The sequence below is a fragment of the Typopeltis vanoorti genome, chromosome 1, assembly GCF_054136105.1.
Source record: "Typopeltis vanoorti isolate ZY-2024b chromosome 1, IOZ_Tvanoo_1.0, whole genome shotgun sequence".
Lineage (NCBI taxonomy): Eukaryota > Metazoa > Arthropoda > Arachnida > Uropygi > Thelyphonidae > Typopeltis > Typopeltis vanoorti.
Window position 1 is genome coordinate 70359451 of NC_143549.1, and position 21435 is coordinate 70380885.

Genomic DNA, 21435 nt, shown 5'->3' on the forward strand with positions numbered 1-21435 from the left:
TTCTCCATTCACAACACAGTTGACATTTTCAATGATTCTGCCTAATTTCATTGTTTTTGTCTTTTTATTGCTGACCTTCATACCATATCTATTACAACAGCTATTCAATTTAGTCAGAGAATCTTGCAGACTTGTAGCAGATTTATTTAGAAGTATAACATCATCCGCATAAAGCAAAGAGCTGACATTAACATCTCCAATTTTGATATCAGGTTTAATACCACATTCCTTCATAATGTGATCCATATAGATAATGAATAACAGAGGGGATAAGGTACATCCTTGTCTCACACCAGATTTAACATTAAACCATCTTCCGGTACTTCCTTCAATTCTAACTGCTGACTTACAACTCAAATAAAGACTAAGTATTGCTTGATATAATGCCCCATTGACACCATATAACTGCAGCGTATTGAATAGCTTCTCTCTTGGCACCTTGTCATATGCCTTTTCCAAATCGACAAAACTTAAATACAGATCTTTGTTATATTCCCATGCTTTCTCGACTATTTGTCGTAAAGTGAAGATCTGATCCTGACAGCCTCTATTTGGCCTGAATCCAGCTTGTTCTTCACCAAGCTTTTCTTCCACAATTCTTCTCAACCGTTTCTCAAGTATACTTGCATAGATCTTGCCAGGAACACTCAGTAGGGAAATACCTCTGTAATTCTCACATTCAGTTTTATTTCCCTTTTTATATATGGGTACTATGAGAGCTCTACTCCAATCATCGGGAATTCGTCCCTCTGTCCAGGCTTTCTGAACTATGCAGTGCAGCCACTGTAAGACTCTTATACCACCATACTTCAGCATTTCTGGTCGAATATCATCTACTCCTGCTGCCTTTCCACATTTCAAGCCTTTGATGGCTTTTTCTACTTCAAGTATGGATATGTATTCCTGACTGCATGCCTGGTCAGTGTTTTTTATCACTGTGCTGTCATCACTGCTTGTTTCATTTAGCAGTTTTTCAAAGTAATTACTCCATACTTCAAGGATATCTTTTTCTCCTGTTTTCATTTCACCTTTATCATCTCTAATTCCTTTTACAGCACTCTTTCCTCCATTCCTAAGCTTCTTCAACAACCTCCAGAATATTTTGCCACCTTCTTGATATTTATTTTCTATATTCTTGCCAAAGTCCTCCCATGACTTTTGTTTAGCTAGTTTTACACACTGTTTAGCTTTCATACATTTGTCTCTGTATTCTGTAAGAGTAAAAGCTGACTTATTTGCCAGGAACTTTTGATATGCTTTCTTCTTTTCCTTCACTGCCTCTTTAACTTCCTGTGTCCACCAGGGAGTTCTGATTTTTTTATCTTTGCACACAACCTCACCACATGCCTCTCTGGCAGAATCAATCAATGTTTCCTTCAGAGTTTGCCACTGAATCTCCAAGGTTTGATTCCTGTTCTCAAACTCTTTCATTTTCTTTTCAATAATATTTCTGTATTTTAGTCTACAGTTTACATCTGAGAGCTGCTCAACTTTTATTCGCTTTAAAACTTTCTTACATGTTATTCTTTTCAATATGAAATTCAATAAATGTTAAATGTCAAGACTCCAATATTACCAGGTCTTATATTTCTGTTTTCTAAGGCACGTTTTACTGTATCAATCCACCTATATCTTGGTCTTCCTCTTCCTGCCAAAATGACAGTGACAGAGAACACTTGTTTTGCTAATCTTTCCTCTCCCATTCTGCTTAAGTGACCATACCACCTGAGATTAGCTCTGCTGATGCATTCCTGGATGCTGACAATATCAAGTTCTTTCCTAATATCCTCGTTTTTAATATGATATTGCCATTGATGACATCTGATCATGCCCCTAACCTTTCTCAGGACTCTCACATCTGCAGTCTCTAGTCTTTGGTCAAGAGTTTTACTTCTAACCAAGCCCTTAGATCCATAAGTTAAAATTGGTTTAAACACTGTCTTGTATACAGTTAATTTAGTGTTTTGGCTAATTTCTCTCTTATTCCATATAAATTTATTCAGTTGATTTATTCCTACCATACCAGCTTTGTTGATTCTGTTGTCTATTTACATATTTAACTTACCATCTTCACTAATAATCGTGCCTAAGTAGATGAAATGTTTTATTGTTCTATAAGTTATCCATTCACAATGCAGTTGATATTTTCAATGTTTCTGCCTATTTTCATTGTCTTTGTCTTTTTAATGCTGACCTTCATACCATATCATACCAAGCCACAAACAAAAAAACCTATAAAATAATAAAATACATAAACGAAGAAAAGGTGAAAATACAAACAATACAAAAATGGGTAACCTATTTTCAAAATAACAGGACTGATGATAATAAAACAAAATTTTATAAAACAAAGAATGACCTAACAGAAAATATTACAATTTCAGAACTAAAAAATGCAATAAGATGAACAACTCCAGGGGAAAAGTCAATATAAATATGGATCTGTACAAAAACGCAATGAAGAATTTAATGAAAGAATTCTGAAATTCGTTAATAAAGCATGGATTTCTGAAAAAATTCCTAACATTTGAAGAAAAAAAAATCCAATTTATAAAAAAGGAAATAAAGAATAAAGATGACTGCTGTTAAAATATCTTCGAATGCACCATTGTTAAAATATATATCGGCTGCAGCATTGTAAAATCTATGTGTCGGTTGCAGCATTGTATATTCTAATTATTCTACTATCAATTTTCTATTTCTATTTATTCTATCAACTGTGTGCCTCTTTAGTTCCTTTTACACGTGCACTTCACGCCTAACTTATTTCTTCTCCTTTACTCAGACAAAACTATGATCTGCTTAATGTAGGCCTCACTGGAAAGTTCTGATAAACACCTACAACAAAAATTATATTAAAGCAACTGATATAACCACAAGAAAGAAAATGAACAAATTATTACAATTTGATGAAGAATGGAGGTTAAAGGGTTTTAAGATATGTTCTTTCTTGTGTCTTTTATGTTGTAGTTGTTTATCAGAACTTTCCAGACCTAGCTTTGTATATATTAAAAAGTAGATATATATATATAGATATAGCTATATATTTTTCTATTAATTTTATCAAAGGTCTTTCATAATCAATAAAGAGTTCATGTGTCTCTTTTTGAAATTCTCTTCTTTTCAGTAAATAATTTTAGTCTGTATTAATATTTGAGTCTATGTAACATCAGAATTTTCTGAATCCATTTTGTTCTTCTGATAGTTTGTCTTTTACAGTACTGTTTAGTTTTTTCTTTTTTAATATTCCTGTATAAACCCAACTTTCAGGAATGATCTTGTTTTACAGCACTTGGCTGCCCCCCCCCCCCCCCAGCCAAGTGCTAAAACATTTCCCCTGCATCAATTCTACAAAAGCCTTTAAGTAACTTAAATGTTTCTATCAGTCCAAGTGTTTACTTATCATATTTATACTAAAAAATTTTCCCACAATTCTCATGCAAAGTAGTAAAAAAAAAAAAAAAAACTTTTGGCTTATGCTATATTTACTATTAATGATCTAAAAACTAAAAATAAGCAAATTCTAACCTGTCATTTGGTAATCAAAAGTTAATTCTTCTCCTTTTCTTATAGGCCGATTTGCAAAAAATGCTATCCGAGGTAGCCGAGGATCCAAGTTATTTATCCACACAGCAAACACATTGAGATTTGGATCACACTATGGGAAAAAAACATATAAATAAAGAAAACTTAAATATCTTTTTATAATGAAATAACAAATGAAACCTTCTGTAATGATGTAATGAATTATGAATAACATCCTCTTCTAAAGTACATCAGAAAAAGTAAACAAAATAAAGTTAAAAAAAGATATACTGATAAGCATGCTAATTTTATTATGAGGAAAGAAGAGAGTGTTATTTATTTTTACAAATATTTTCATGACAGGAAGCAATAATATTAGGTTGTTGAATTATTCATTAGTAGACAGTTGTCTTTCAAAGCAAGACAGCTGAAACTTTGGAATTCAATAAGGTTGAATTCATTAAAGCACCCAAGACTAGAATTTTTATTTAAGGTTTTTTGATATATGTTATGTCATATAAAAAGAGGTAGGTACTATAAGTATTTCTATTGTTAATTTCTAGAGTAGTTTCATGTATTTTATAAAGTATGAAGATAGATGCTTAATTTTAAGAAATGGTATTCTTTGACAACCCCCAACCAACTGGAATATAAATTTTGTAGCAATGATTGTTAAAAAGATCTCAATATTCTGGGTATTGATATCTTAAAATGTTTCTAGAATAAGCAGTTGCAGTATTAATTGTAACACGTTGCAAATGGTCAATTTTTGAGTTGTTAATTGCAGGCAAGATAGATGTTACAAAATGTAACAGGATACATTTTGTTATGTATAGATCCATACGAGATCACATTTAAAGTAATGAGTGAGAGTTAAAGAATTAAATAGGCTGTCTAAATTTAATATTCGTTCATGATTTTCATGCAATTAAATATCCCTTGGGGGAGGATCTGAAACCCCTCCCCTATAGAGGGCATATCTCCTGGTAGTAGATAGGGAAATACCTCTCAGACATGAGTGACAGGAGCGAAATGAAATATCTCCCTTGAACTAACAGACAACAGAAGTGTCTGATCCAAAGTGGGTAACTGCAAACAGCATCTGTTCTACACGTGAAGGGCAACTGAACAAACCATTAAGGGTGGTTGGTGAATATTGATATATACTGACTGTAAAAATGAAACAACTGAAATCTGGTGATTTCAATATGAGAGTACACAAGAAAAGTATGACATGCCGGCTTGGAAGTCAACCAGATAAAGATGGTTTGTGTGCTGAACTGAGCAATCGGGGCTGGATCAACAAATCTGCTACCAAAAGAAGCGTAGTAAGTTTTATGAGCCCATGAAAATATACTTTTCTAATATGTGAATAGGTTATTTTTAAACAAAGATTGAAAAAAAAAAAAAATAGCAATTTTGTCATTGTTTCTAATAAAACAAAGAAAAAAAATTTGTTCTGTAGTAAAGATATCTGTACAATGTGATATTTTCAATGCTAAATTTTTAAGCTGCAATTGAGACTATCATGAAATAATTATTAATTGTCTAGATCCAAGTATTAAAATGTTAACTGTTAGTTCTAAATTAAAGTTTTTATTAAAAATCCTAGTTAAAAATTATTTCACAGAACAAATATTTAGTTTCACACTTATATGTTTTTTCTCCACAGAAAACAATACAAACTTTAGACAATATCATAACATGACATATGTTAGAATCATCATCATCATCATCATCAAATTCCTGCCTTGTACCCTCAAGGGGTGTACAGGATATGACAGTACTACATGAAAAAATTACATCATTACTAACTTCCTATCTACAATTTTCCTCCAAATCAGTCTGTTACTTGTCAAGACTCCAACATTATCAGATCTTATATTTCTATCGTCTATTGATCATAATTATGATCATTACACTTTTATTTCATCCATCAAAGCCAACCAAGTGATAACAAATGTTTACATTTGCTACCTCTCTATGGTAAGTAGTACCCGAGTATCCTGCTAACAAGCATATACTTTCCCCACATTTGTGGTTTCCATACTTATAGTATGACAAAATTAAAGGCTCCATTACATGCCAATCAAGATCTTAGAAGGTCTTGATTAAAAAAGGTAATTAACTTCTATTTAGTCTGAAAGTTTATGAATGACATTTAAATTTATATACATTCTTTAAGAATAAGAAATTTTACAATTATTTTGACTACAAAAGTGGAATGTGGTTTACTAATTTTGTTATACTAATTAGGAAAATAGTAATAAGTCATCAAATCAAAACAAAAAATGGATACTATAACATCAGTTGGTTCTGTAGCAATTTTTAATACCATTACTAGCATTATTTGGTAATAATTTACCTGGATATATAATGCTGTGCTGAACTACATAAATGTATAAATTAAAGATACCAAGAAATTATATACTTAGTTTAATCTTTTATCCAAGTGTAAGCAAACAAAGTTTGCCTCTGAAGTATTTTCAGGACTCAGGCAACTCGTATAAGGAAGCTAAGACTTAACATCACTTGCCTTAGTATCCCATAATGCAAAGCACATCTCCTTGCAGACATGTATAATGGAAAGGGTTACTACCCAGACCAGTTTCGACCTTTATTGAGGTCTCTTCAGTGGGAGCCAGACCAGAGGTGATACTATGGTTGAAGTAATCCAGAAGCCATATTTTCATATACTAGTTGCCAAAATGTGTCATTATTAAATTACTCTGAATTAGAGAAAGTTGTTAGAAGTTTTTTCATTTGGTTATACTATAAAATAAATACTTGGTTTAATCCTTTATCCAAGTGTAAGGAAACAAAGTTTGTGCCTGAAGTATTTTTCAGGCGTAAGCTTAGTATCCTTTATTGAGAAACCTCAATAAAAATTGAAACAGTCTGGTTAGTGACCCTTCCCATAATGCATAACATTATACATGTCGGCAAGGAGATTTGCGTTGCATTACTAACTTCCTATCTACAATTTTCCTCCTAATCAATATCAATATGTTACCTGTCAAGACTCCAACATTGTATCTCATATTTCTATCTTTTAAGGCATTTTTTACTGCATCAATCCACCTATATCTTGGTCTTCCTCTGGGTCTTTTACCTGCCAACCTGGCAAAGAACACTTATTTTGCTAATATTTCCTCTCTCTCATTCTGTTTAAGTGACCATACCACCTGAGATTAGCTCTGCTAACACATTCCTGGATGCTAACAATATCAAGTTCTTTCCTAATATCCTCGTTTTTAATATGATATTGCCATTGATGCCATCTGTTTATGCCCCTAATCTTTCTCAGGACTCTCATATCTGCTGTCTCTAGTCTTTGGTCAGGTGTTTTATTTCTAACCCAGTTCTCAGATCCATAAGTTAAAATTGGCTTGAACACTGGGTTGTATACAGCTAATTTAGTGTGGACTAATTTCTCTCTCATTCCATATAAATTTATTCAATTGACTTCCTATCATATCAGTTTTGTTGATTCTGTTGTCTATTTCCATATTTAATTTACCATCTTCAGTAAAAATTGTGCCTAAGTAGCTGAAATGTTTTACTTGTTCTATAGGTTCTCCATTCACAATGCAGTTGACATTTTCAATGCTTCTGCCTGTTTTCATTGTCTTTGTCTGGGTATTGCTGATTTTCATACCAAATTTATTACAACAGTTATTCAATTTATTTAGGGAATCTTGCAGACTTGTACTGGATTTATTTCAAAGTATAACATCATCAGCATAATGTAAAGAACTAAGATTAACATCTGCAATTTCGATATCAGGTTTAATACCACTTTCCTTCATAATGTGATCCATATAGATAATGAATAACAGAGGATATAATGTACATCCTTGTATGACACCAGATTTAACATTAAACCACCTTCCTGTACTTCCTTCAATTCTAACTGCTGACTTAGAAATCAAATAAAGACTAAGTATTTGTTGATATAATGCCCCATTGACACAATACAACTGTAGTGCTTGGAAAAGCTTCTCTCTTGGTACACCTGGAAAAGACAATTTCATATACCTTTTTCAGATCTACAAAATTTAAATACAGATCTTTGTTATATTCCCATGATTTCTCAACTATTTGTTATAAAGTAAAAATCTGATCCTGACAGCCTTTATCCTGACACACACTGTGGGGGGGGGAGGGAATCCCCCCGAGAGAGAGAGAGAGAGAGAGAGAGAGAGAGAGAGTGTGTGTGTGTGTGTGTGTGTGTGTGTGTAGATGGAAGAAAAAGTATAAATCGTGTTCTGGCTCGAAGAGTTCATTGAAAAGACACATTCAGCATTGTGTCTTATGAGGGTAAATAGGTTATCAATGATTGCTGTAAAGTTTTACAGATATTAAATCAGTTACCTACTGAGTGATTCATAAAATGTGCTATGTTTCCATAATAAGCGGCATCTACAGTAAATGGACAATCATCATCATCATTAAAGTCCAAGTCAAAAAGATATGTTCGACCAACAGAATCATATATTTCTCCTCTCCTTTCAGCTTCTTCATTGGTTATAATCTGTAAGGAAAAAAGGCAAATATTATTTAAGATGTAATTTCTAAAATTTCAGAATATATATATATATGCAATTTACAAATGTTATTTTGCGCTTGTCATGAATCAAATTGCCACTAGAAGCTTATGCTATAGCAGGGAACCATTACAAAAAGAGGTGCACTCATCAAAATAATTGCCAAAAAAATAGAATTTGAACCATTGGTTTGTTGATGAATATACTATCATTGTGTTCAAGGCTATAGGTTTTCGATTTATTGGTTTTTTTTTCTTAGAATAATTAATGTTTTATAGTATATCAATGCTGATTTTTTGTGTTGTTATTGCCTTTTGTATATTTCCTAATATATTTGTTGAGAAACTGAAATATTAAAGTAGCACCGATAAAATAGTGTCAAAAATGCAGAAGAGCAACAAAAGCAGTAACAAAAAAAGAACAGGGAAAATGAGCACAAGAAAACAAGTCCCACTGAAGAGAAACTTGCCAATACCAAAACAAATGATGGTACTTGAAAACGAATTAACTTTGGAAAAATCAATCCTAAAATCAATTATTAGACAAAACACTGAAACAAATAGAAACAGGAGGATGCTATATGGCATGGAGATTCACTTATAAAACAAGATCATAATTAACATGAAAAACAAAAAAAAAGGGATAGGTAATAATTATTTGAGGCCATACATTTCAGCCTGAATATTAGAGGCCATCATTAGTGGCAACAAAATAGAGCGCAAACAATGGATTGATTTGAAAAAGTAAGAGTCATGTGATGTTATACATAAAACAATGCAATGTTATAACTATGAGGAAAGGAGGTAAAACAATGAGGAAATATTACAATATTGATAATTCATTAGCTATTAACAAAAAAAATATTATTGATGTGTGATTAAAATAAGACTTTCTCATATCTTAAAGAGAAAGAGAGAGGCAATCATTCTGATTACAGTGAAGCAAGGCTTTAGCATTTTCTTTAAACAAGTGTTCCAATTTAAACCAAACATTGATGAAGTAAATGTGTTTTAGACCATAGAGTACTGTTTTAGCATTATATTAGCAACAGATTCACTGTTGCTAATATAAGATTAGTGTTCTTGTATTCTCTTTTCTACAGTGTCCAGTTTGTCCACAGTAAGAATGATGACAGTCACAAGGAACTTGATAGACACCAGGGAGAACCAGAGGAGACCGTTTATCTTTTGAAGATGGAAACTATGCTGATAATTTGTTCACAGAATGAAAAGTAGTCACTTGTATTACTTAAGAATTCTGGAAACTATTTCTGAGATGCCAGAAATGAAAGGAATTGGAACATGATATACCGTTTGCTTGTTATTTCAGCTGGGATTATTAGAATTAAAAACCTGTTATGTGGTCCTTTCTGAGAAGCCATATAACTTTTGATGTTTAAGAATTCCTTCTGTAAGGAGGTGTAGAACAAATAGTATGAGCATGTTTAATAAAGTTTTTATAATTTCAGCCTTCTGTGGGTAATGATAGATGGGGAGCTGATTGCTGTTGAATGTATTGCCCAGCGAAAGTAGTTGTTTGATAAATGGAAGTCATAATTAATCACCAGGTAATTAATTCACCTGATGGTGAATGAAGGATCATATCTAAAAAAAGGACAATTTGTCATCTTTTTCCATTTCCACAGTAAATTTAATTCTTGGTTGCAGGTTGTGATGCAGGATGAGCCCAAAATGAAGGCTGAGGGTGTATGGATGAGAAACAATTGATCAATGTACCAAGAATTGGAGTACAATCCCACTAACAGAAAATTGAACTCTTTACTAGATGAAGTTATAGGCCTTGATAGAGACACTATAGAAAAACTTAGAACTTTTTGTCAACTGCATGGATTCACCTACTTACTGAATAGACATTTTTAGCACAGGTATTGAATGAAAACTCGGATTGGCAACTCCCGCTCATTTATAAAATATGTTTCCGATTTTCTAGATAAAGTAAAAATGTTTCCCTACAACTTACTGATATAATGATTGGCTTTGATATAGAATCTCTCTTCACAAATATTCTTCTTGAGGATACACTACATCTATTTTCAGAAGCATTTCCACAGGATATAGTGAAATTTTGAAACATAATTCAAAAGTAATCCTGAGCTGTGCAATCGAGGTGCTTGGTGAGACATCTGGAAAGATTAGAGAGCAGAAGGAGGGTTGGTGGTGGAATAATAATGTACAAGTGGCAGTGACAGTTAAGAGGAAGGCAAAGCAGAAGTGGGATGAGTCAAGAGTGGAAGAGGACAGAGAGGTGTACAGAGAGAGAAAGCAAGAAGCCAAGAGAGTTGTGGCACAGGCGAAGGCCATTGCATATCAAGATCTGTATGATCAATTAGAAACAAAGGAAGGACAGAGAAAAATTTACCAACTAGCGAAATGTAGAAATAAAGTGGCAAAGGACATCTTACATGTGAGGCAGATCAAAGACGCTGAAGGAAGAGTATTATGGAGGGATGTGGACATAAGAAACAGATGGAAAATATACTTTGAGGGGCTTTTGAATGAGGAAAATGCAAGGACTCACAGAGAAGATGGGCAGCCTTCTGAGGGGATGGTGCAGAACATCAGTAGAGTGGAAGTGACGGAGGCCATGAAGAGGAGGAGGAATGGAAAATCAGTGGAACCCGACAGAATTCCAGTGGAGGCATGGAAGGCACTGGGGGGGAGGGGAATTGACCTGCTGTGGGACTGTTCATGAAAGTTTGCCAACAGGAAAATATACCCGAGGAATGGAGGGAGAGTACACTTGTCCCCATCTACAAGGGTAAAGGGGATGCACAAGTCTGTAAAAATTACAGAGGAATAAAGTTGATGTCCCACACAATGAAAATCCTAGAAAGGGTTCTTGATGGTAGATTGAGGAAGGAGGTGGAGATTGCAAAGGAACAATTTGGCTTCATGCCTGGTAGATCAACAACAGATGCTATCTTTGGGTAATGGCAGATGATGGAAAAGTATCGAGAGAAACAAAGGGAGCTACACCTGGCATTTATTGATCTGGAGAAAGCATATGATAGAGTGCCAAGGCAAGAAGTCTGGAGATGTCCGAGGGAAAAGAAGGTACCGGAGAAATATGTCAGGTTGGTGCGGGAAATGTACAGAAATGTGAAGACAAGTGTTTGGACCTGTCTGGGACAGACAAAGTTTTCAAGTAACAGTTGGCTTGCATCAAGAGTCAGCATTAAGTCCGTTTCTGTTTAATATTGTGATGGAGGTGGTAACAGAGGAGGTGAGAGAAGATGCGCCTTGGACAATGTTGTATGCAGATGACATCTTGCTGTGTGCAGATTCAAGAGAAGAAGTGGGAACTAAACTGGAAAGATGGAGAAAAGTACTGGAAGAGAGAGGTATGAGACTGAGCAGAAGTAAGACAGAGTATATGTGTTGCACAGTGGGTGGCAGACAGGAGACAGATCTGGAGCTGGAAGGAAATGTCATCAGGAAGGTGAGAGACTTTAGATACTTAGCTTCAACAGTGGAAGAAGATGGAGGAGCTGAGAAGGAAGTAGGATGCAGGATACAAGCGGGTTGGAGGAACTGGAGGGAGATGGCTGGAGTGTTATGTGATAAGAGAGTGCCAATCAATCTGAAAGGCAAAATCTATAGGACAGCAGTGAGGCCAGCTATGACATATGCTATAGAAACTGTGGTCCTGAGGAAAAATAACATCAGCAGGATGGAAGTAGCAGAGATGAGAATGCTTAGGTGGATGTGCGGTGTGACCAAAAAGGATCGTCTGAGAAATGACTATGTCAGGGGAACAGTGAAAGTTACGAACTTAGGAGCGAAAATACAGGAGGCAAGGTTGAGATGGTTTGGTTATGTGATGAGGAGGGGGGAATGAATATGTGGGAAGAAGGGTCATGCAGATGGATGCGCAAGGAAGGTGGAAGCATGGGGCGGCCAAAGAAGAGATGGAGGGAGCTGTTAGAAGAGGACTTGAGGATGAAGAACTTGGATGTGGTGACAGCCCAAGACAGGAAGGTGTGGAGGAGACTCATTACCAACAGTGACCCCACTTAAGTGGGAGAAGCTGCAGAAGAAGAAGAAGAATCCACACCTGATATCTGATTTGTCAGAATAAGTTTTAGAGTCAAGCTGAAGGAAACACAATGGGAAATCGACTCTGCCCCAATACTTGCTAACTTTTATTTAAACATTTAGAAGACATCCTTTTCTCATCTAAACATCCTCAGCCTTCATTTTGGTTTTGTTATATAGACAACAGTTTTGCTCAAAAGATAAACAGTCTCCTCTAGCTCTCCCTGGTGTTTTTCAAATCCCTTGTGACTGTTCATCTTTCTTCCTTTGGACAAACCAGATGCTCTGCAGAAAAGAGAATACAAGAACACCAATTTTACATTAGCAACAGTAAATCTGAAAAATCTTACTTGGCACAGCACAGAATAGATACAGACCACGACATCCTATGGTCTGAAATACACTTACTTCATCAATGTTGATATAAATGTGAACACTCGTTTAAAGAAAGCGGCGATGCCTTACTGCACCATCTGAACTTAAATTGGAACTACTGCCTCTCTCTCTCTCTATCTAAGATAGAGGAAAGTCTTATTTTAATCACATATCATTTTTTTAAAAAGCTGATGAATTATCAATATTGCAATATTTCCTCAGTTATATCATTGCGTTGTTTTATGTATAACATCATGCTGCTTTTACTTTTTCAAATCAATCCACTGTTTGTGTTCTACTTTGTAATAAACTGTCATCATCACCGATGATCTGTAATATTCAGACTGAAATATATGGCCTAAAATAAATAGTATTACTTATCCCTTGTGTTTTATCATGTTAATTGAAGAAATCTCTCATGGCACAATCTCTTAAACAACAAAACATAGCTACGAAGCAGTTGAAACAAACCAAACTGCAGTTCTGCCACATTGCATTCTTTTGTCAAGTGTTATTTGGATGATCCTGACAGTATTAATATGCCTGTCACAAAGCCATACTCATTAAGTACATGCAAAATGATCTGGGAGCAAAAATCAAAAATATAATAAATGCATTTAAAGAACCAAAAGAAAGAGATGGGAATTCTCTTAGGTACAAACAATTTAATTAGTGAAAAATACAGTATGAAAGAGAGAGAGAGAATATGATAGTACTGAATTAAGAAGGCATATGATGACAAATGAATCGGCGTACAAGCTTAGAAGGAATGATTGCAAGTTTTTTGAATATGTAAAATGAGTTTGAAGGAAGAATGAATTTACATAAGAGGGATGACCTGCACTTGAATGCTTTTAGTATCAATAGACTGCAGGATTTATTAGTATGAAATCAAACATGAGAGTAAAGGAAACTAGATAATAATAAGCTATAAAAATGGAGAAAATTCCATGTTAAAACTTATTTGTAGCATTTTCACCTACTTCTCATAAGCATCTTAAGTACAGAATTATAAATTGAACTTTTACAGAAAGAACTACGATATATTAAATTTACCTTCATATCAAATCGTTTTAATGATGCCTTCATCACAATTGCATTTAGCAGTATGGAATCTCTGCCTCTCCTAATCCAGAAGAAATATCTCACCTTCCTATCTCTTATGTGCAAGGTATTTCTGAACACACAGCAAAAATTTTAAAACTATTGAACATTTTTTGTTGCCTTTTGCCTCCTCAGGAAAATCTATGTTTCTCACATCCTAAGGATATGTTTCCATATCTTGGTTTTCTAGATAACCACCGGATTCCTTGCCTCTTGTGGCTCATCTCATTTTGGACAAACTGGAAGATCTGCTTTTATTCATCTTGAAAAACATAATTCTTATATTAAATATCATGAATCTGAACATTCTGCTTGTTAAGCATGCTATCACCACTTAACAGTTTACTGGAACAGGACAAGAATCCTTCATAAAAGCCATTTCCTCATAGAACATCTTCAGAAACAACATGTGAAACATTACTCCATTGTCCTAATTTAAGTAGATCAAATGGTCTATGCTTATCCCCATTATGGGAGATAGTACTTTTTAAATCTGCTAATCTTTCCAACTATATATATATATATATATATATATATATATAAATTCCCCATCTCCTCAGTTAAGAAAATATTGACTATTTTATCCTCAAATAAGGTGGCACTTTTAAAAATTTTGTTACTGTTGGATTGCCATTCTTCAATTTTGTACTGAAGATACCTATGAAACTTAAGGTGAAAATGCTACAAATAAATAAGTTTAACATAAGTTTTCCTCCGTTATTATAGTTCACTGTTATTATTATGCCAAATCACTGTATTCCAATATTGAAACAAACTAGATCATGAATGGTAAAAAATCTATGCATGAAAGTGACTAAGTTATGAAACCTTAACACATTGACTGACAACTACACGATAATTCGTAGTAGGCGATCTGGACTACATGTTATCTCATAGTTGTGGGACTTGCCTTTTTTGTGCTGCTGTGAGTATATTCGTAGTACATAAGCGTAACTAAGGATAGTTGACTTCTGGGAAGAGAACAAAAAATCAAGGCTGGCATACATGAACAGAAAATTTATTCATACAGTGAAAATCAAATACAAAGTAATAGAACAATTTTATTTTTTGTGATATTTTTTAAAACAACCTCCCACACAAAGTGCTGGCTTCTCTTTGCAGGCTGGACAATAATAACGCGTTTCTCGTAGTTTTTTTAGCTTGGGTATAAATTTGACATGGCTTTGTCAGACACGTTTTTTTTTTCAGTAGGAAGGATACTCTCTAAATAATGAACTTCTTCTGATCTAACTTTCTTTGAAACAGGTAGGATCTCTTTTCCAATCAACGCATCGATGAATGCTTCTCTAAATTTTATAAGTTTTATGTTAGAATTAGTTACTTTATGAAAAAATTTGAACACATTGTGTATATATTTTTATAACATGTAATGCAATTTTTTTCAGCCATCTAATGGTCTGCCTTTCTTAGAGCTGAGTAATGATAATTATAAAACAAAATACTCAAGAAAGAAGTACATGTAACATACTCGACTAAGTTTGATTCACTACTGATGAATTTACACACATATCGCTAACTCTTTTAGTGAAACAACGCCAAGTCGAAGCGTGTCTGAATATGAATTAATCGTATTTGGCTACTGCAAAGAACTTTCTGTTACATATGACAACTACGAGATAACTTGTGAGAACTTTTTTCCAAAAAAACATTCTGTATGTTTTTTGATGATTACTATGCATTATAATTAGGGTTTTTAATAATAATATGATATGATTAAATCAAATTGGCTTCTGCGATCCAAATCCTGAAAATCGGCGTGACAATTAACGTGTTAATGATATAAATGTGCATCATCATAAATAATTAAATATACTCTAAATAGAGTAGTCGTTAAATGGATGAACAGCAAATGCTGGAAAAGAAGTTATGGAGGAAGTACAGGACAGTTGATAGCAATCAGATACTCCTCAAGTACATAAATTTAGTCCAGGCTAGGAAGGTGATAAGCATGGTAAAGAAAGAAAAATTGCAGTACAAAAGGAATAAGCATCACAAGGATAGTTCAAAGAAGCAGAGTGACCATTACAAAAGATGGTCACTTTTGCATCATACTAAATGATGCTATGCACAGGGCCATTTTAAGGTAACAGCAAACTCAGCAGCCGCCGGGAGCCCCCATTCTCTTATTTTTTTAAAATAGAGAAACCAAACAAATTTTCAGTACACGACATGGGCCGGTCAAAATATTACATAACCCTAATATAACTTGATGCAAAGTATTTTATGAAAATGCTATGAGGAAAAAACTTAGAATTACATTGAAAAGCTTAATTTAGTTTTGCCGATTGTTGTTTTCAAACTTTGCTTACAAGAAACCTGGTCAAACAAAAACTGCTATTAAACTTCATTTTATTTCAGTGCTAAGCTATGAGCTACTCACTTTTATGGAATTAACATTAACTTGATTTGGTGCATCCTACGTCAACAGTCACGAGTTTCTAACCAATGCATTGTTGATAATGCTTATGTGCAAAGGTTTTGTGTGCCAAAACTGATATAATGCAAATCGAACCTTGGAAAGTATACTGGAACTTCTAAATTTCTATTTCAAGCACTGCAAAATATAATACATAAATGAACAGAAACTTTTTTTTAAATCTCGAACAACTTTCAGAGCTGGAATGCCACAACAATGAATAAATCTTCTCGTATGGCCTGCAGGTGATTGTTAAGTACCAACCGTAATATATACATCGCAGTTCAGGTTCAGCTTTCTGCTTTACAAGTTTAAACTAGTAGATAAGCATATTATGATATTGTCTTGGTCTAGTTTGAAAATAGTTAAAAGTCACAGGGATATTAGGAGAACACACTTCCCCTTCAGTATGAAACATTACAAAAGTGATTGTGCCAAACGAAAGAAAATGAAAGAACAGGCAAAGGCTATTCAAAAACTTCCAAAACTAACAAAATTTTTCAAGAGCAGTGAAAGTGAAGTTGTTGGGGAGTATGAAGCATGTAGGGAAAGGGAAAATACAGAATCGCCAGCAAATTCTGTTTCAAGCAAGTCCTTGTGCAGTAATAGTGTACAGGAAGAAACAACCTCCACTGGTGCTACAGCAAACGTAAGTACAAATAATGACAATTATAAGAGTTCAGATCCCAAACTATGGCCAATGGTAAATTATATCTTACATGGGCACTGGGTTCAAAAAGGTCCATCCGAATGCCAAAATAATCAGTGCAGCTTTAGTAAGTCAGCCCAAGAATATATAGTAGGAAGTAACAACTCAGATAAAGAAGCTGGGTATTTAATTACCAGCAATGTTTTCGCGATGGTTGTCGAATGGAGAAACTTGACTTCGAGATTGGCTTATTTATTCTCCCACAAAAGAAAAAGTATATTGTTCTGTTTGTAAATTGTTTTCAACTTCTGATTCCCCATTTATAATGAGCAGATTCAATGACTGGAAAAACATGGAATAAAGGCCATTCACATCATGAAAATTGGACAGAACACAGAAAATGTATTATGACATACTGCAGTCGTTTAAAAGTGCATGGGCGTATAAACACACAATTGGTAATCCAGTTTGACAATGAGTGTCAGTACTGGATAGAAGTATTGAAAAAAATAATTGCAGTTATAAAATTTTTAGTGTCTAGAGGCCTGCCACCAAGAGGAGACAACCTAACCATAGGCTCGCCTAGGAATGGCAATTATTCAGGCATTTTGGAACTGATCAGTCAGTTCGATCCATTTTATGTGAACATATAAAGAAGTATGGTAATACAGGAAATGGGGTCCCATCATGTCTATCGGCTACTATTTGTGAAGAATTCATACAAATTATGGGAGTTAAAGTGTTGGAAACAATTGTCTCTGAAGTACAGAAAGCTAAGTATTATTCCATATCGGTGGATTCAACACTTGATATCACACACGTAGACCAACTGACATTTATAATAAGATATGTTTCTGGAGGTATTCCTAAAGAGAGATTTTTATACAGTTTATTCCCATTCATGGGCATAAAGCAGATATTCTCACTGACGTAGTCATGACTTTTTTGGATCAAAATAATATACCACTAATGAACTGTAGAGGTCAGTCCTATGATAATGCAGCAAATATGTCAGGGCATTATTCAGGATTACAGGCTAAAATTAAGGAACGAAATAAATACGCATTGTATATACCATGTGCAGGCCATTCCTTGAACCTTGTAGGTGTTCATGCAGTAAATAGTACCTTAAATGCCACCATTTATTTTGATTTTGTTCAAAATCTTTACAATTTCTTTTCCTCTTCACTTTATCGTTGGGAAATAATAGTTTCGCATTTGGGATCTCGGCTTAAAGTGGTAAAGCAATTGTCAAGAACTCGGTGGTCTGCACATGCAGATGCAGTAAGTATTCTATACGAAGGTTATGAAGAAATCAGATTAAGTTTGGATGATTTAGGAGGGAGTCAGTAATCATCAGAAACAAGGCTTACAGCTCAGGGTTTAAGAGACAAACTAGAAACAAATTTTCTGGCTATTTTTTGGAATGACATACTGAAATGATTTAACAGTGTGAGCGAAGTCCTCCAGAAAGAAAGCAAGAACTTATCTTCTGCTATGAAATTGTGTAAGTCCTTAAAAGCATTTGTAACTGAGAAAAGAAACTGTTTTGAAGACTATGAATCCCAAGCGAAAGAAAAGTCACGGGATAAGAATTATCAGGATTCGTATAAACAAATAAAACAATGCAGCAGCAAGAACTCTAACATTTGTAGATGGTAGTAGAAACACAGACTACTCAGACATCCAACTTAAGGGCAGCAGGAAATTTAGAGTGGACATACACTTAACTAGCATAATTCCTTGGCAACTAGTTTGGATAAGCGAGAAAAACTGTACGAAGAAATATGTAATAAATTTGGCTTCTTAGAAACTCTTCATACTTTAGATGATCAAGACAAAAACTCACTGTGATGATCTAGCCAACTTCTATAGCGAAAACCTTACTTCTACAGAACTATTTATGGAATGTCTCCAGTTTAGTTCACACATGATGATGGATATAGAATCAGTGAAGAAAGCAAATGTAGGTGACCTTAACCACAAAAGAAGAAGACTGTTACCATTAACAAAATTTATGCTTATATGCATAATAAACATATATTTTCAATATTTCCTAATATGGAAATCTTTATGAGGATTTTTCTTTCAATGATGGTTACTAATGCCTGTGGTGAATGTTCATTTTCTAAAATGAAATTACTAAAAAATGAATTAAGAAACAGCATGGCACAGTCATGATTAAACCACCTAAGTTTAATGATCATTGAACATGAGATTTTTACAAAATATTAACTTTGATGACCTAATACATGATTTTGCCACATCAAAATGTAGAGAAGTCACTTTATAATGTTAGTTTTGCTATAGGGAAGCGTGTGGGTGAGGAGTGAATTGTTGTTATTTTTGTTTTAAATATCGCCTTCACATCCACCAATGGAATTACTCGGGACTTCAAAATCAATGAGTAGCTTATTATTATTATTACTCAACATTACAAAATGTGATGGGGGGGGGCTTACATTTCTCTTCCTAACAGGGCCCAAGAAGGTGTTGATTCAGCCCTGGCTGTGCAACATGTAGAAGGGAGACAGGTATTAGAAAAATCAGAGGTGAAAGAATCAGGTGTTAATCAAGTTAGATATTAACAAGGCTGTGGTAATGGATGACATATCACCACACATTTTTAAGGAATGTGCAAAGCAATTAGTTGTGCCCTTGACCTAGTTATTTAATTAAAGTCTTGCAGTGAGAAAGGTTTGCTAAGGAATATAAAGAAGGAAAACCAGTACCACTCTACAAGCATTGTTCTAGGACAGAAGTTTCCAATTATAGAACAGTCTGTATGTCTACTTATGTAGTCAACAGCCAACCTCTCCAATAAGTATTGGAGAGGCTGTGTAAAATCTCGTGGTGAAAAATATAAATATTTTTCACCTATATCGATTTTACATGGGCCATAAAATACATATCATTAGAAATGTATGTAACCCAATGAAATGCAATAATTTTGTAATATAATGTTAGAATATCTGAATGTAGAACCACAAGCAATTGTAACTAAAAATCTCGGACAGGATTAAGCTAATAAACTGAAGGTCAACAACAGTCTCAAAGGTCACTGGATTATGAGTTAATCATCATCATCATCAAATTCCTGATATATACCCTCAAGGGGTGTACAGGATATGATAGGTACTACATGAAAAATTTACATCATTACTAACTTCCTATCTAAAATTTTCCTCCAAATCAGTCTGTTACCTGTCAAGATGCGAATATTATCAGGTCTTATCCTTTACTCACCTTTGCAACGAGTTGCCCGGTATTGTGTACGTACTAGGACTACCTGCATTGGCTCACGCTAGCATTCGCTGATATTTTTATAGTTTACTATATTCGGCATGAAACTCTCTGAGTTTCTTATTTGGTTTTGAAACAATGTGGGATTTAATATCCCCTTAATTTAAATCAGGTCTTATATTTTGTCTTCTAAGGCACTTTTTACTTTATCAATCCACCTATATCTCGTCTTTCTCTGGGTCTTTTTTCCCGACAACCTGGCAGAGAACACTTGTTTTGCTAATCTTTCCTTTTCCATTCTGCTTAAGTGACCATACCACTTGAGATTAGCTCTGCTAATGCATTCCTGGATGCTGACAATATCAAGTTCTTTCCTAATATCCTCAATTTTAATATGATATTGCCATTGATGCCATCTGTTCATGTCCCTAATATTTCTAAGGACTCTCATAATCTGTGGTCTCTAGTCTTTGGTCAAGTATTTTACTTCTAACCCAGCTCTCAGATCCATAATTTAAAATTGGTTTGAATACTGTTATACAGCTAATTTAGTGTTCCGACTAATTTCTCTCTTATTCCATATGAATTTATTCAGTTGACTTCCTACCATACCAGCTTTGTTGATTCTGTTGTCTATTTTCATATTTAACTTACCATCTTCACTAAAAATCGTACCTAAGTAGCCGAAATGTTTTACTTGTTCTATAGGTTCTCCATTCACAATACAGTTGACATTTTCAACGATTCTGCCTATTTTCATTGTCTTTGTCTTTTTATTGCTGACCTTGATACCATATCTATTACAACAGTTATTTCAATTTAGTCAGGGAATCTTGCAGACTTGTAGCGGGTTTATTAAGAAGTATAACAGCCTCCGGATAAAGCAGAGAGTGAGATTAACACCTCCAATTTTTATATCAGGTTTAATACCACTTTCCTTCATAATGTGATCCATATAGATAATGAATAAGAGAGGGGATAATGTACATCCTTGTCTGACACATTTAAGATTAAACCACCTTCCTGTATCAATTCTAACTGATGACTAACAACTCAACAAATAAAGACTAAGTATTGCTTGATATAATGCCCCATTAATACCATATAACCATAGCATTTTGAATAGCTTCTCTCTCTTGACACCTTGTCATATGTCTTTTCCAGATCGACAAAACTTAAATACAGATCTTTGTTATATTCCCATGATTTCTCAACTATCTGTCGTAAAGTAAAAATCTGATCCTGACAGCCTCTATTTGGCCTGAATCCTGCTTGTTCTTCACCAGGCTTTTCTTCTACAATCCTTCTCAACTGTTTTTCAAGTATACTTGCATATATCTTACCAGGAACATTCAGTAATGAAATGCCTCTGTAATTCTGACATTCAGTTTTGTTTTACTTTTTATATATTGGTACTATGAGAACTCTACTCCAATTATCTGGAATTCCTCCCTCTGTCCAGGCCTTTTGAACTATGCAGTGCAGCCACTGTAAGACTTT

At 34.3% G+C, this 21435-nt stretch overlaps 1 protein-coding gene across 2 annotated transcripts in view; it reads right to left on the reverse strand.

Annotated features, from left to right (window-relative positions):
* The window catches only part of Su(var)3-9 (Suppressor of variegation 3-9), a 230416-nt gene that overhangs the window by 41474 nt on the left and 167507 nt on the right, over positions 1-21435 (reverse strand). Inside the window, exons 10-11 of one of the 2 annotated variants that reach the window (XM_090391165.1) lie at positions 7904-8059; positions 3529-3658 (exon numbers count right to left, since the gene is read on the reverse strand). In XM_090391165.1, coding sequence (XP_090247291.1) covers positions 3529-3658; positions 7904-8059 — 286 coding nt within the window. Of the gene's footprint in view, positions 1-3528; positions 3659-7899; positions 8060-21435 lie in introns of those variants that run through there. The other variant, XM_090391173.1, reaches the window with a different exon arrangement.